At 34.3% G+C, this 15,554-nt stretch overlaps 1 protein-coding gene across 2 annotated transcripts in view; it reads left to right on the forward strand.

Moving 5' to 3' along the window:
* Positions 1 to 9,822: 9,822 nt before the first annotated feature.
* LOC120624634 (ras-related protein Rab-37) overlaps positions 9,823 to 15,554 on the forward strand; it is a 99,108-nt gene continuing 93,376 nt past the window's right edge. For both annotated transcript variants that reach the window (XM_039891287.1, XM_039891289.1), the window contains exon 1: positions 9,823 to 9,871. In XM_039891287.1, the coding sequence (XP_039747221.1) occupies positions 9,866 to 9,871 (6 nt within the window). In that variant the 5' untranslated portion in view covers positions 9,823 to 9,865. The remainder of the gene's footprint in view (positions 9,872 to 15,554) is intronic.

Genomic DNA, 15,554 nt, shown 5'->3' on the forward strand with positions numbered 1-15,554 from the left:
CAAAAACTTTCATCCCCTGTCCCGCAGTACCGAAAAATATTATCCCGGAGTTATTATTAGTATTCAGTTAGTTATAAATATAGGCATAAAATTGCATTCAAATCGGTTTGCATCCGTGTGCGCCCTTGCGTAATGCGCGACAGACTAAAAAATCAATAGATAGGTACCTATACGGTTTTATTTTAGATCCAAATAAAAATTGTCGATATCTACAGATGGTTTTAATATATCTATGCGTTGTATAGGCCCGGAATCTCATACATGAAACCACTGACGCGGTATTGTTTAATCCGTTATATATATAATTATAATTATATATAACTATGGGCCTCATAAGAAGGATCAGAGTCGCACAGCGGGCGATGGAGAGAGCTATGCTCGGAGTATAGCTCTACGCGATCAAATCAGAAATGAAGAGATTCGTAGAAGAACCAGAGTTACTGACATAGCTCAACGCGTCGCAAAGGTGAAGTGGCAATGGGCCGGGCACATAGGAGAGCCCCGCTCTGGTAAGCGCAGCGCTGGTCTACCCCCAACGAGGTGGACAGACGACATTAAGCGCGTCGCAGGTAGGCGCTGGATCCAAGCGTCACAGAACCTTGGAATTTGGAACTCCCTACAAAAGACCTATGTCCAGCAGTGGACGTCTATCGGTTGATATAATGATGAAGATGAACAATGTGGTTTAAGCGAAAGAAACCGCTTAAACAACATTGTTAGAATTTTTTTTTTTTTGAATCATGCTTTCTTTTAAAGCGTAGACATCAGTTAAGAAAATATTTTATACGAATTTACTCCTAATGGGGTAAAACAGGGGTTCGGAATTTGTAAAAAAGTCTTATGTTTATCTGGTTAGGCATAACTTAATTCGAATTTAGGTTAGTAATCTATACTTATAATAAAATTATAAATAAACTAGCTGTACCCTGCCACGCTACGCTGTGGCACATTGTGATTGAATGGTTAAGAAAAATAGATAAAAACAATCCTTGATGCGTGTTATATATCATGCTAAAATTTCAGCCCGATCTGTGCAGAACTTTTTGAGTTTTTGAAGCGTAGGTACACAAACCAACATAACATTTTTATATATAATATAGGGCTTATAAGACAGGTACCAAAAACATGCGAGAACTTTTAAATGCGGAAATCAGCCCAATGGAAAAAGGAAATGGAGGGATGACTTGATATACCCTTGGGTAAACTCGGGATTTCATTTAATTACATGGCAAATCAAAATGTTATCGCGAACAAAGCCGAAGGCAACAACTCAGTGGTTATGTAATAAATAAATTTATTAAACACTTCTTAAACTTCAAATCTTTGAAATAAGATAAACTGAAAAAGTTTACTTACCTCACCGTTTTCGCGGATTCTGTTGTGCATTTTTTTCATTCGGCATAAAATAAGGTTACTATTTCACAAAGATCTTAACATTGGATTCACCTTTAGTTTTTAAGTGTTGATGATGTTTTTTTTATTTTAGTCATAGACTGTAGTCTAGTTTAGGGTCCTAATGACAGAGCCACGTTTCGTACGCCTATTATATACTATTAACTGAGCCAAAATAAAAACGATCAGAACCCTTTTGCCACACTTTTAGCATGACAGCATTCTGAAGGCATTATCAAGCAGATACGACTCTAATTTACAAGTTTTATAGCTCCATGTAGAGCTATCTGGAGGCAGAAATTCTAAGTAATTTGTAATTATTTTGTATTTTTTTTTTCTCATGTAAGTTTTTTGATTTAGTTTTTGATTATTACTGTTTTTTATTCATCTGTTATGTGTAGATGGGCCATAGTTAGAAGAAGAAATAAAGAAGAATTATTATTATTATTGTTCTATCATGTATTGATTTTCCATTTTTTTTATTCTTAACAATGCTTACAAAAACAAAAAACTATAAAAATTTATAAAAAAAAAAAAAAAAATTAAAGGACTAAGTAATTTGCAATGTGTTGAATGCCTTTATAGTTAAAATCCAAGTAGTCCTAACCTAACCTAATGTGCAGATACTTTTTCATTCCAAAAACAACACTTTCATAAAAAATGTAATTTGCCTTCTTGTCTTGTTTTAAATCTTTGTTTTATCGACTACCTATGAAACAAAACTAAATAAAAGTAGCGTATATTAGTTAATATCAGTTATTTTGTCTTTAGTTGTGTTATGTTAGGGACATTTAATTACAAAAGCTAATCTCACTTTATAAATTTATTGAAATATTTTTTTTTAAATAATATATTATAATTTGAAAGTAAAGGAACAGCAAAGCTCTTTTCGGTTAGTATTCACACTGTGTTAAGAGTAACATTATTACCTTCGTTGTATAGTTAATATGGCTAATAATTACAAACTATCAGTTCGTATCAAGTTATCAAGCCGACAAGTTGTTTTATTCTTCCACACCTATTGTTATATTGTTATCTGCAATAATTTATTTTATCAACATTATTTTATTTGTACGCAATCGACATAAAAAGCTATGTTTAAAGCGGTCATAAAACTCATTTTAAACTTAATTTAAATATCGACTTTTGATCTACCCCGGAAATCGGTCTTTAGACTTTGAGCGAACCTTGCAATGGAAGTAAAAAGTAGAGTGTATCGGCATATAAAATACTCGGCATAAAACACATTTTATCCTCGACTTAAATATCAACACTCGCCTTCGGCTCGGGTGATAACCATCTCGGCTTAAACGGCTGATTTATGCCCTAGTAGCACAATCTACAATTACCTAAATGTATTCCGTGCCCTTGATTGACTTTTTTGAACTTTTAAGCATAGTCATCAGTTAAAAATCACGTTTTATTAAGTCAGTAGATGATTTCTTTCATCAATATAATAATAAAAACACAAATTAAACGATTCTATTTTGAAATAACTATCAACTTATAATATTTCACCCGTATATAATTAATAATCCAAGTTAAAAAAGAAGAAGTTAAAAAAAGGAAATACTGGCTAGTGGCAGTACTTCCTTGTAACGCATTCTCTTATTATCACAGCCAGACTTTATTAAATGGCTTTTATCACGTAACCCTACCGATACTCGTAACCTACCAATTAGACTTTTTAAGTAAAGTTATAAGTTAAAAAAATCACGCTTAATTAAGTTGGTAGTTGTTTTCTTTCACTGACGTCAACATAATACAAAAAACAACAATTAAAAGATTATATTTTTAAAAACAAAAAACTTTCAACTTTCAAATTTCCCTGATAGTTATATAATTAATAACCCAAGTTAAAAAAATAAATACTGGCTGGTTGCAGTATCACCTTTTTTCCTTATAACGCATTCTCTTTTTATCAGAACCAGTCTTTATTGAATGGCTTTTATCACGTAATCCTAGCGATACTCGTAATTTACTAGACAATCGTAATATTCCCTGGTGAAGCACTTATTTTCACAATGTTTTCGATAGGGGCGTTAGCAGAGTAGATCTACAGATTCCCTGGATAACATTTTCGTGTAGGTAAACAATAAGAAGTCGTAAGTACTAGGGTAACAGCCGTCGAGAGGGTAATTTGAAGATTATTTCGTTGATAACGCCACTCGACTACACTAATAATTTGTTAACCCAACATGTAAACAACGCACCGGAGCAGTTTAAAACCATGCAAGAATTTCTAAATTTATTATTCGAAAACCTATTCTAACATCTTAAGAATTAAGTTAAAATTAATTCGAGAGTTGCGTCGAAATGATACGTTGTCGTTGAGGTTTATTTTTGGCTGCGGTAGGCGGTCGCTCCGATGCATGGAGTTTTTTTTTTTAAATCTTTCACCGTGTTTTTGTTTGCCGGTCTGCATTTAGCCCGCGCTTCCGGCTATTGTGTAACAATCATTTTGATTAAAGGCCTTTTTGAATTTCGATCTGTTTGTCAAAACAGCGTGTACAGAGGGTTAGATGAATCGATGTTTGATTGACCAATCTCTCTCTTTATACCTGGTGGTGATTACATACGTACGTACACGAACGTACGAGTACGTTTTGAGAGCTGTAATATGTATTTTAAAGAAAGTTTGCAGTAAGCATTGATAGGTGAAAAAGTAAGATGTTTAAAGATTAGGAAAACACGTGAAGGACAAATCTGGATAAAAAGGAATCAACTCACGGTAACCCGAATCGCGAATCCAGCGTGTCACTTATTTTCACTTATACACAAATAACTTCACCACCACAATATTCAATTAGTCAACAATGAGGCGTTATGCGTAACAATATAAATTCATATAATTTTTGTAACTTATACGGCCACGTTTTATTTTATTTTTTGTAGGTACCTACCTACGTGCGCGCGTGACGGTAGTCGTAGGTCGATTCTTTTGATGAATAATTTGCGAATCCCACAGGACGGGTAGGAAGGAAATAAAGAAAGGAGTTTTAATGAGTGGCAAAGAATGTCTAATTAGTCATTTTTAATAGAAGCGTTTTTTTGGAAAATATTTTGATTTCCATATTAGAATTTAGGTTCATATTATTAAAAATATCTATCTCTCGGTCGTTCGTTCATTACAGAAAATCGTGGTCCTGGTAAGATCGCAGCTACGAACAACAGTGGCGTGCACTTCATACATGCACAAAAACTTTGCATACGTATCCTAAAATGTTAGTATAACTCATTAATGCGAAGGATTATTCCATTTTATGGCATCTGCCTTCTTTATGCATACCCTGGTCAAAAACCCTGTGCACGCCACTGACGAAAAGGTTTTTTTTAAAAAGTAAATAGCAACTAGCTGTGGTCCGCGGTCTTCGTCCGAGTTTATTACAGATTTTTACAACTCGTTTGTTTTCCTGCTTGCTTGTTTTGTTTGCTTGCCAAAAGCACTGCTTACCCAAATTATTTTATATAACTCGTATACGAGGAGACATTTCCATTTTAGGCCATCCTCCCGCTTTATACATATCCTGGTCGAAGACCCTGTTCACGCCACTGAATGGAGCCTATGTTCTCTCCGCCCATTTAAGAAAATCTATGCTAAATTCAATTTGATTGGTTGTTAGGTTAGGGCGTAAATGAATGACAAACAAACAAACACACTATCGCATTTATTATATTAATAAAGATAGTAAGGACCAAGCAGATATTCCACCAATCAAACCATCCAATAGACGTACACATCCACCACCCAATAGAAGTTGGGTTTACGCATATAAGTTTAAAAACTCAAAACGAGATAGAGCAGTACCCAATAAATGTTGAGTTCACGCATATTAACTTAAAAACTTATTACAAGGTACAGCGGTACATAGTCGACGTTGTGTGCACGCATATAAGTTGAAAAACTTAATACGAGACAGCAGTAATATATGCTGTGTGCACGCATATAAGTTTTAAACGAGCCCTTATTGATGATATGTGCATGCACATATACCTAAGTTTAAAACTTATTACAAGGTAAAGCGGTACCCAGTCGACGTTGTGTGCACGCATATAAGTTAACTAGCTGAATACCAGATAATGCAGACCTTAATACAAGATGTTATGTGCACGCATTAACGTTTTAAACTTACCTTATAGAGCCGTAATATATGCTGCGTGCACGCATACACGTTTTAAGTTTAATGCAAGATAGCGCAGTACCTAACAGATGTTGTTTACAAGCAGTGGCGTGCATAGAGGGTATGCACAGGGTATGCAGATGATACAAAATGAAGAAAATCTCCAGTACGAATTATTAAAAAACTTAAGGAAAGGCATTGTATGAGTTATAAAAAGCCTACCCTTAAGTATATATATCTCACACTCGACATTTTCTACATTTTATATCATCTGCATACCCTGTGCATAGCCCTTTATGCACGCCACTGGTCTACAAGCATATGAGTTAAAAAAATTATACAAGTTAAAGCAGTAGGCTAATAAATACTTGAAGGCATGAACGTTCAAAAGCATAATAAGAGGTCGAACAGTAATAGTCGTTGCGTGCAAGCATATACGTTTTAAACTTAATACAAGATAGAGCAGTACCGTATAGATGTTGTGTACACGCATATAAGTTTAAATCTTAATTCGAGATAGAATGATAGATGTTCTTTGCACGCATATACTGCATATACGCGATAGAGCATTAATTGATACAGTTTGCACGCATATTAGTTTCAAAAACTTAATACAAGATACAGAAGTAAAAGATGCTATTATAAAATATTGATGATACCAAAGAGCTATGAGTCTTTACAGCTTCTTTTTAGTAGACTCTGCTTTCCGAACTGGTAGCGTCACTACAAATCCACAGGCTAAATATTTGATTTTAATCTCAAATGTCTAGGTACATAGCACAATAAGGGGATCTTGAAATATGAATAAATACCTATCACGGATATAACTTGAAATTGTTGAAAATATAACAGACTTAGATATAAAACTTTTCGACTTCAGAATAAAAAAAAAACCCTCTAGATTTACAACAGGTAACACAGAAATTCAAAGAATATTCTCTCAGATTGTCTATCAGTAAGTCACGAAATCTTTTTATAGTTATTGTTATGCGACTGAATCACAAAAACAGTATGTAAAAACCTAAATCTGTAGCGAAGATCAACAATGTTAAAATTTTACATCAAAAATTATTTAATTAAGTGAACCGCGCTTTTATTACTAAAATGTTTTCAACATCATACAGAAATCAGAAGCAGGGGATCCGATATCAAATTCCGTATAAAGTACCTACCCACCTATTCAATTTATTAGAATGCAAAGTTATGCTAATTTGCGCACGACTCGACATTTTAAAATACTCTTTTAAAATGTTTCATCTCCTTTATTTTAATTAATCCAGTTTCAATATACGTAAAATAATAATATCTCGGTTGATTTATAGCATAGCACAATCAAGTTATCAAATTTTAGTATCTTATGTTATTAAAATAATTCATTCCAGACGAAACTCAATATAGCGAAGTTGGCAAGTAGCTGTTTTGTAAGACTACTAACGCCATCTGTTAGAATGAATGCGAACTAGCACGTTTTCCGTTGTTGCTAAGCACATTGCATCAACGTCACGGTGACATTTGACAAGAGAAGAGTACATTGCGTGGGAGCGAGAAGAAAGAACAACAAACGGTTTTCATCGATTCGCCGGTCGACGCATGCGTAGTGCGATCCGTGAGGCCCTACTATAAAAACGAGATAAAAGCGTTTTTGGTGCGTGACTGCATGCGAGGTTTTTTTTCTATTGAATTCTTGAATTAATGAATTTACTAGTAAAGCTTTATTTGAATTTTTTTAAAACGTGAAATTTTAGACACGTTTTACTAAGGGCAGTGGATAACAAAAAAACATTGGTGTTACCAACTATATCTAGGTTATAAACGATTTTTATACATTGGGACCTCAAATATTCACGCATAAAATATCTAAACTAAGTTGTTAAGCTTACTATTTTAATACGAAGCTGAACTGATATATGAAATGCCCGAAGTCATTCTCACTATTTCTTGTAACAAACGGATGGTATTAGTTTTGGGGGCTCTTAAATTGGTTAAAAATAAGTCTTTATTCCATAAAGACATAAGTCTGACATAATACCAAAGAGTGCAGTACAGTACCGTGCAGTGCAAAAGTACAGTGCAGCGTAGCGCAGTGCAGTATAGTACCTACTGGTTAGGTAATAATTAAGTATCATTAGTATCTACGTATGATATAATATAATTATTTGTGGCTTAAGTACCAGTATTCTTACCTCAGTCCCACAACTGGGCTTTGGCTATTTTACTGATAAGTGACAACAGTTACTGAAAACTTAGCATACTGGAACATAACCTAGCCTAACTTACCCAGAATTGTTACCAAAAAAGTATAATAAAAGGTTTGTATGTTGACCTATCCACAATCAGGTAAAAATTGTATGAGACTATCTTTGGCCGCAGCGTTTTAAAAATAGAGACAAAGAATCTACGTATAATATATCTATAGATAGTCCACGATCGCTTAAAATAAAATATTGTTTCAACCCATAGTAAATACATACAAACAATTCTCAAAGGACTCGTATATACATAACTCACACATTTACATTTACGTCGTTCTCTTTCATTAGCATACAATTTTATATTTCCATTGCACCTCATAACCATCGTCACACAAAGAAGCATACTTTAATAAATAAAGCATTTTAGATTCTATTATTAGGCTGTGAAGGTTCATTTTTCCTTGTTAATGTCCGCAGGAAACAGTGCGTGTTATTACAAAGATTTTATCTGTGTGAGTGTTTAATTAACACACACATAAAAGCGTCAATTGAAGTTCTACTAAGCTGTTCTCGCCTGAATTTCACGAGGATATTGCTTAACTCTCTCGTATTTTTATACAGCAATGTGAAATATAGTAAGTATAAGCGACAAATTGGTGAGTTTTCGCACATTAGTAACTCCGCCAAAATTACTACGGCGATCGATTTTTTATGAATTTATGAAACACCTGAATTTATTTGTTAATCCAATCCGGAGATATATCAGAACGATAAATGATATCTCAATACAAAATTATATAGAGTTCTATGACTATAAAAACAAACCCTTTGTTTTTTTACTGGAGCCAATAAAAACATTAATATCAATTGGACCAATCAAAAACTCGCCTACGTCGGGCTCCAAATCAACATTATGCAATAATTATTATCATTACCGTCCTACTGCAAGGCAAGGATCTCCTCTCAAAATGAGAAAGGGTCTCATTTAAGCGTATTTCGTCTTATGGGAGAAGAAGAAAGAAAGAGAACCTGTGGCATTGTACATTTAAGAGGTATAAATCGCGCATGCGTTACTACGTTAGCTGTTGCCAGCATCAAACACAGATGTGATAATGATATTATGTTGGTGTGATTTTAACCCTAACGATAAAAGCGAACCTAAAATCGATATCCTAAATCGAACACAAGTAAGTGTGTTTAATTTATTTGGAAAATAAACTTTATATCAATGTAATAAGGACCACGGTACGAGCTAGTGTGATGAAAATACTTAAATTCTGATTTTGCGAATGTTGTATTGTAAACTTGACCTGGCCAGGGTTTACAAATAAATTCCGATATATGCAGTGTTCTGTCACGCTCTGGACATTAGACCCGCGTTTATTTGTAAGGCCATAAGTAGATAACCCGTACAAAGAATTCATAGGTTCCTACACACGCCAAGAGCATATTATTTCCCCAAAAGCCATGTTAGTAACATTTATATGTTGAATAGAGCTCCGTGATGGACCGTTAGTTACATATATTAGCTTTGAAATCCTTTGCATTTAGTAAATATATCTGGATTTTAAAGCGTTTCTGGATTAATATTTCAAATTGAGGTAGGTTTAGTTTTTGCAAAACCCTGACCGACTGATACAGGACTTATCTTGGGATTAGTCGTGGAAATACCACTTAATGTGCATCATACCCAACCGCACACAGAAAACCAATCTACGCACACAGCTATAACCTAGTTACGACGTACACAGCAAGACATCGTCCCGACAAGCCTCTGCACACGGACACAAAACGTCATACTATTCTGAACCTTAAGGTTTGGGCACCCTCCGATATGCCCTACATTCAGACTTTCCGCGTGATAACCTCAAAAATGTGAGTTTTTGATAGGAACAGACTATGTTTCTGTGTGATAACGGTATTATCACGTATCAATAGTGTTTATTTCATTGTTTTCTGTGTTTCTGTGTTCTATTTCGTGTTCGGGTGCGAAAGTTTTGTATGTGAAAATTGTATGGAGTTTGTGTTTTTCGTGTCACCCGGTCGAATAGCGTTTAAGAATGTGGCGTGATCTGCTCGTATTATTGCACGGTTATTTATGATACCGTACCGTGAAATTGCCTTGACGTAAATGAGTTCCGACTGTGGGCCCGAATAGCGATGAGCGTAAGTAATTTATAATTACTTTTATCACCGTGTTTTATTCGATTTTAATTTTAAATACTCAGTTATTTTAATCTATAATTACCTATTATTTAGGTTTAGGTTTAAATACATTTATTCCCATAAAAAGACCTAAGTCCCTTACATAGGAAACTTAATTTTCTATAATAAATTAATACACTTCGCCATTACAATAAGCTAAATTCAATTTTACTATTTTCTACTCATTCAATGTATTCGTCTTTAAATTTATTGGTATTACTTAATATATAAGAAGCTAATTTAGTTTTGAATACATTGAATGAGTTTACATTTTTTACAGGTATAGGTGTTTTTTTATAAAATTTGGCGTCTTTAAAGTTAAGGGATTTAAAGTCTATGAATCAATTTTGACATTATAGTGGTCTTGTTTATACGTCCAAATGTCCGTATCTGACAGCTGCATACTAAAATGACACATACCAAAAGCTTAAAAAAAAACATGCGGGGCAGCCTCTGAGGTCTACTCACTGACCTCTAATAAGTAAAGGAGGTCAGTGGGACCGATAGAGCTTTTTTTTATTTTTCCCTTCCATAGAGTTCCACGCACGTCTAAGACTGTTAGATTGCATTAAGACAATAAAGTCAAAATCAAAGTCAAAGTCAAAAATATCTTTATTCAAGTAGGCCCGGCCCACAGGTGGCACTTTTGATGCGTACATAAGAACCACACGGTAGTGAGATGATGGCGATAACCACATTCGTAAACTTAAAACTAAAGCTACGAGGGTTCCAAACGCGTCCTGGTCTAAGAAGAAGCCCACAACAAACTTAGCCGGGTGTTTTTTTTTGTTATCACCATCTCACAATGTCATTTTAAATTATTAGAAGAGCAACCTGGTTAGAGCAATAATTTACACCCAAGCTTTTTTATCGTTTACGTAGTCCTTTATACTATAATATGACTTTTCTACAAGCTTATGTTTAATACAAACTTTGAACTTTTTAAGAGACATCTCCAAGATGACAATTGGTAGTTTATTGTAGAATTGTATGCAATTTCCTTTAAACGAATTATGAATTTTATGTAACCTAGTATATTGCACTGTAACTTTATTCTTACTTCTAATGTTTAAATTATTGCAGTCACATTTTTTCTTAAATTTAGAAATGTTTTTATGAACGTACATTAAATTTTCAAATATGTACTGACTATACACTGTCATTATTTTAAAATCTTTAAATTTATCTCTCAATGACTCTCTCAATAAATTAGTTACATTTTTTAAGTAAAACTTAGGTATACTTACATTCGTTTATTTTTATCTAAGAATTAAGTCCAATTACTTATCTTATGTGTATTATCAAAATTAAGGTTAATTTGCTATACCTACTCCGCGAAAAGCAGGAGAATGTACCCTCTACGCACGTTTCGCTCCGAAACCGGAGCATCTTCAGGAGATGTTGACTTTACAATGAATAATTGTTAAGTAAGTGGATTGAAGTAATTATAAATTACACCATACAAATCCTCCTGCTTTTCGCGGACTATAGCAAATTAAACTTAATTTTCATAATATAAATAAATAATAAATAAATATACTACGACAATACACACATCGCCATCTAGCCCCAAAGTAAGCGTAGCTTGTGTTATGGGTACTAAGATGACTGATGAATATATTTTATATATAATATACATAAATACTTAGAATATAGATGTAAACACCCAGACACTGAAAAACATTCACGCTCATCACACAAACATTTTCCAGTTGTGGGAATCGAACCCACGGCCTTGGACTCAGAAAGCAGGGTCGCTGCAAACTGCGCCAATCGGCCGTCATGGATTTCCGCAAAGTAACGCCTGCTTCTATCCTGTATTTATCTTATTATCCTATATTCATAATACATGTATGTTTAACTTTGTTCTTTGGTTATGTAGTCTGGTTTATGTATTAGTATATAGTTATTCGTATGTATGTTTTAAACAATGTATGTATACTATACACTGTAAACTTTTCTTTTTAGTTTTCCTAATCCTAAGATTGCCTAGCAGAGATCGCTGCTTAGCGATAAGGCCGCCTTTTCTATCCTACTACATACTTGAAGTGTTTGTTCTTTTTTTGTTTTTCTGAACTTGATGTGGTGTACAAATAAATAAAATAAATGTTTATAAAAATTTTCTTACCAGCTATCGTTGAATAACTCAACAATTATGTTTCGTTTGAAGAAAAAATAACATTACAATCAGTAGATATTAGGGACAAATAAAACGTTTTAACATACAACTAAAGCAGAGTTCATCGGCCAAATATATATGAGTAATTGCGCATCCAAAATAAGTACCAGGGAAGTAGGTATATTCTTTATACCTACGTACCCTTAGTAAGAAATGAATTATTGTTGTAGGCACACTCTTCGTTTTCGACTATCGAAAAACTACGAAGCCATGCTAAAATTGCACTTATTCACCTTGTTCAGAAGATTAAAATCCTACAGACTTCAACAGCCAGTGGCCTGTCTTCCTCTTTCACAACATTTTTTTATAAATATAATTGGAATTCGATATGAATGCGACTTTGAGCCGATGTTTCTAACGTCAATTTGACTTTGATGTCACAATGTTTCGACTCTCGAAACCACGAAAGGGTTTCATTGTCATTATTTACGGACAAAGCTAACGTGATGATAAGTGAAAAACCATTGCGTAAAGATAGAGCAACACCCAGCAGGCAGCGGCGTGCACTGGGTTTCTTACCAGGGTATGCATAAGGCAGGAAAATGGCATAAAATGGCAAAAATCCTCCTCCCCTACGAGTTATATATCAATTTTAGGGTAAGCAGTGCTTTTGCGCATGTATGAAGTGCACGCCACTGCCAGAATATACAAGGAAAACTTCCTTCAAATTGCCTGTGTCGATTAAATTTTGGCGTGGGCGCGTTAAGCGTCATGTACGTCATGGTAATAACACCAGCAACTACTCCTTCAGACCGGAATACATTTTACAGTAATTCTGAAAGTGGTAATTAATTAAACTTTTGATAACTAAAACTTTAGATCTGCCAGATATTGCACTAAATTGATTGGCATTTTAACAAATGTGATAATAATTCTTATTTAGAATAGAATAGAATAGAAAAACTTTGTTGCAACACAATAGGAAAAACACAAGGAAAACAGTACTTAGTGCTAGGGTGCAAAGGCGGCCTTATCACTAAAAGTGATCTTTTAAAGGCACCTGAGTGTGCGAAGCCCATAAAAAGTGGAAAGTGGGTTTTTTTATATTTATTAATAACAAATTAATTGTTAGAGTTTTTAGCAAATAATTAAAATTATTAAATTTGTGCCGAAGGGTATTATGATAATATACCTGAATACGAGCGCATTTTCGATATACTCCAGTCTTGTATGAGACTCAGACGATGTAAAGATACCTTCTGGTGTCTTAGTCGTTACCACACAGCGGTTCTGCTTGGCGGCACAAATAAGCGTGGGGGTAGTATTTTACCGACCGACTTCAGTTACGAAAAGTTCTACTACTGTTCAAATTTCATACTAGGGGTGGTCGGGGGTGGCAATCAATAAAATTGAATAGGCTCAATTAGGTGATTCTCATGTACTCCCCGGTCCCCTCGGCCCTCGCCTGACGCACCAGTTGAATGCCGGCATTGACCCATATACGCCGGAAACAGACACATTTCGCATTGGATAGTATTAGGCGGTACTTGATCTTTAAAAATAAATAAATAAAATATAAATAAATATACTACGACAATACACACATCGCCAGGCATCTAGCCCCAAAGTAAGCGTAGCTTGTGTTATGGGTACTAACATAGCTGATGAATATTTTTATGAATATAATACACATAAATACTTATAATATACAGATAAACACCCAGACACTGAAAAACATTCATGTTCATCACACAAGCATTTTCCAGTTGCGGGAATCGAACCCACGGCCTTGGACTCAGAAAGCAGAGTCGCTGCCCACTGCGCCAATCGGCTGTCTATAAAAAGCAGCAACATGGAATGTATCCAATATAAAATTTATTTTATTGAAGTAAAACTTCTTTAGGCACATTTGCAGCTCCATCGTGAATGGTTTCATGATGGAACTGCAAACGGTAACTTTAATAGCATTTACAGGTGTCTCACAAAAACATCTCTAAGCCTATTATTACCTACTCTTTTCTTAAAAACTGTCTTCTGTGCTTATGCTATGCTTACTTGTGCTATGATACAGTACCTCGTTATGACGTAGTTAGGAACCAGTTAATTGCATCTTTAAATCTAAACAAGTTGCATTGCACGTTGGCGTGTTTCATAACCTATTAGGAAGACCAGACTCCATCGAGGCGTGCCACTTGTTTAGATTACTTGCTGATAAAATATAGAGGTTAATGTTTATTATGGCAATTCAATAGGGCTGACATGCAGCTGTTCTGTAAAAGCCCTTAAAAAAAAGATTAAAAGAAAAAATTACACTAGCGAGCTAACCTGTTAGTGGTATGGCAATTATATTAAAAAAACTATCTGCATTTTAACACGGCGCGGCGGTAGAGTCACTCGTTAAATGAATAAAACAATTTTATTAAAAGTATTTTATTTTTATTTATTTATGTTACTGAACGACAAAAGTTTATTTTTTCCAATAAGGAATAGTCAGGTGTTGTTTTATATGTAATGAAAATAATCTAATATAGTTTCAATAATCTAGTTTCCGGTGAAATTTAAGCAGATCCATTTTTTTAATCTTTTATTTTTTTCATAATAAACAAAATGAATTTATTTTAAATCGAGTGTGCTTCAACAAGGGTTCTTCTTATATACTTATCTAATAAATTATAAAAGTAAAATTAAAAACGAAGGCAATTTAAGTCCAGAGAGTTCCTTGAATTTGACAAGTGGTTAGTAGGTAAACCGTCCTAGTATCGGCCACTGCCTTGTATCGGCCCTTTACACAACTTGCACAATAAATTATAAACAACTAGTTTAGAAGTCTAATTTTCTTAAGAAATTAGGTGCCAGTGGTCTCTGGACCGCTCTGTGACAAATTGTTCTTTGACCGGTGGAGACTTATTGAATTATCTGATATTAACTGCTCGAGTTCAGAGAATCAGCAATATACGGAGGTAAGATTTATACAAAAATATAATTGCATCAACTGAAGATTATTATCATTAATTCGTTAAAATCGGTCCAGTGGTAGATATAATGCAGAAACATAGACACAAACTATACCAAAGTTCGGCCGTCTCATTTCAACTTCAACTAGCTATGGCCGATTAATAGCGCGACTTATTCAGAGTCGCGCTATTAACCAATCAACATCGATTGGTTGAATTGTATTTTCGTTATTCTAAGAACCACTTTTCAAACAACAAGTTAGAATCAATGGCGAAGAATGTGTTAAGGTCGGAAAAGAAAAACAATCTTAATGAAAAGAGGTGTTTTTATTAGTTCAATGGGCAATGCCACTAGCAAAGTGTGGTTTTCCTAGAGACCTAGTTGAAGAAGATGGTAGACCAAATGTTTTAACGATAGTCATCCTGGTGATTAGCAGTAAAACATATTTATTTAATTACGTTTAAGCCTCAGTAAAAAGAACTCCATAAGTCAAACTAGATCAATTATAATTGAACATAAATTAGAAACTGTTGTAATTGTTAACATCTCTTTGATACGACGCTAGCCATT

Source organism: Pararge aegeria, chromosome 6, assembly GCF_905163445.1.
Source record: "Pararge aegeria chromosome 6, ilParAegt1.1, whole genome shotgun sequence".
Classification (NCBI taxonomy): domain Eukaryota; kingdom Metazoa; phylum Arthropoda; class Insecta; order Lepidoptera; family Nymphalidae; genus Pararge; species Pararge aegeria.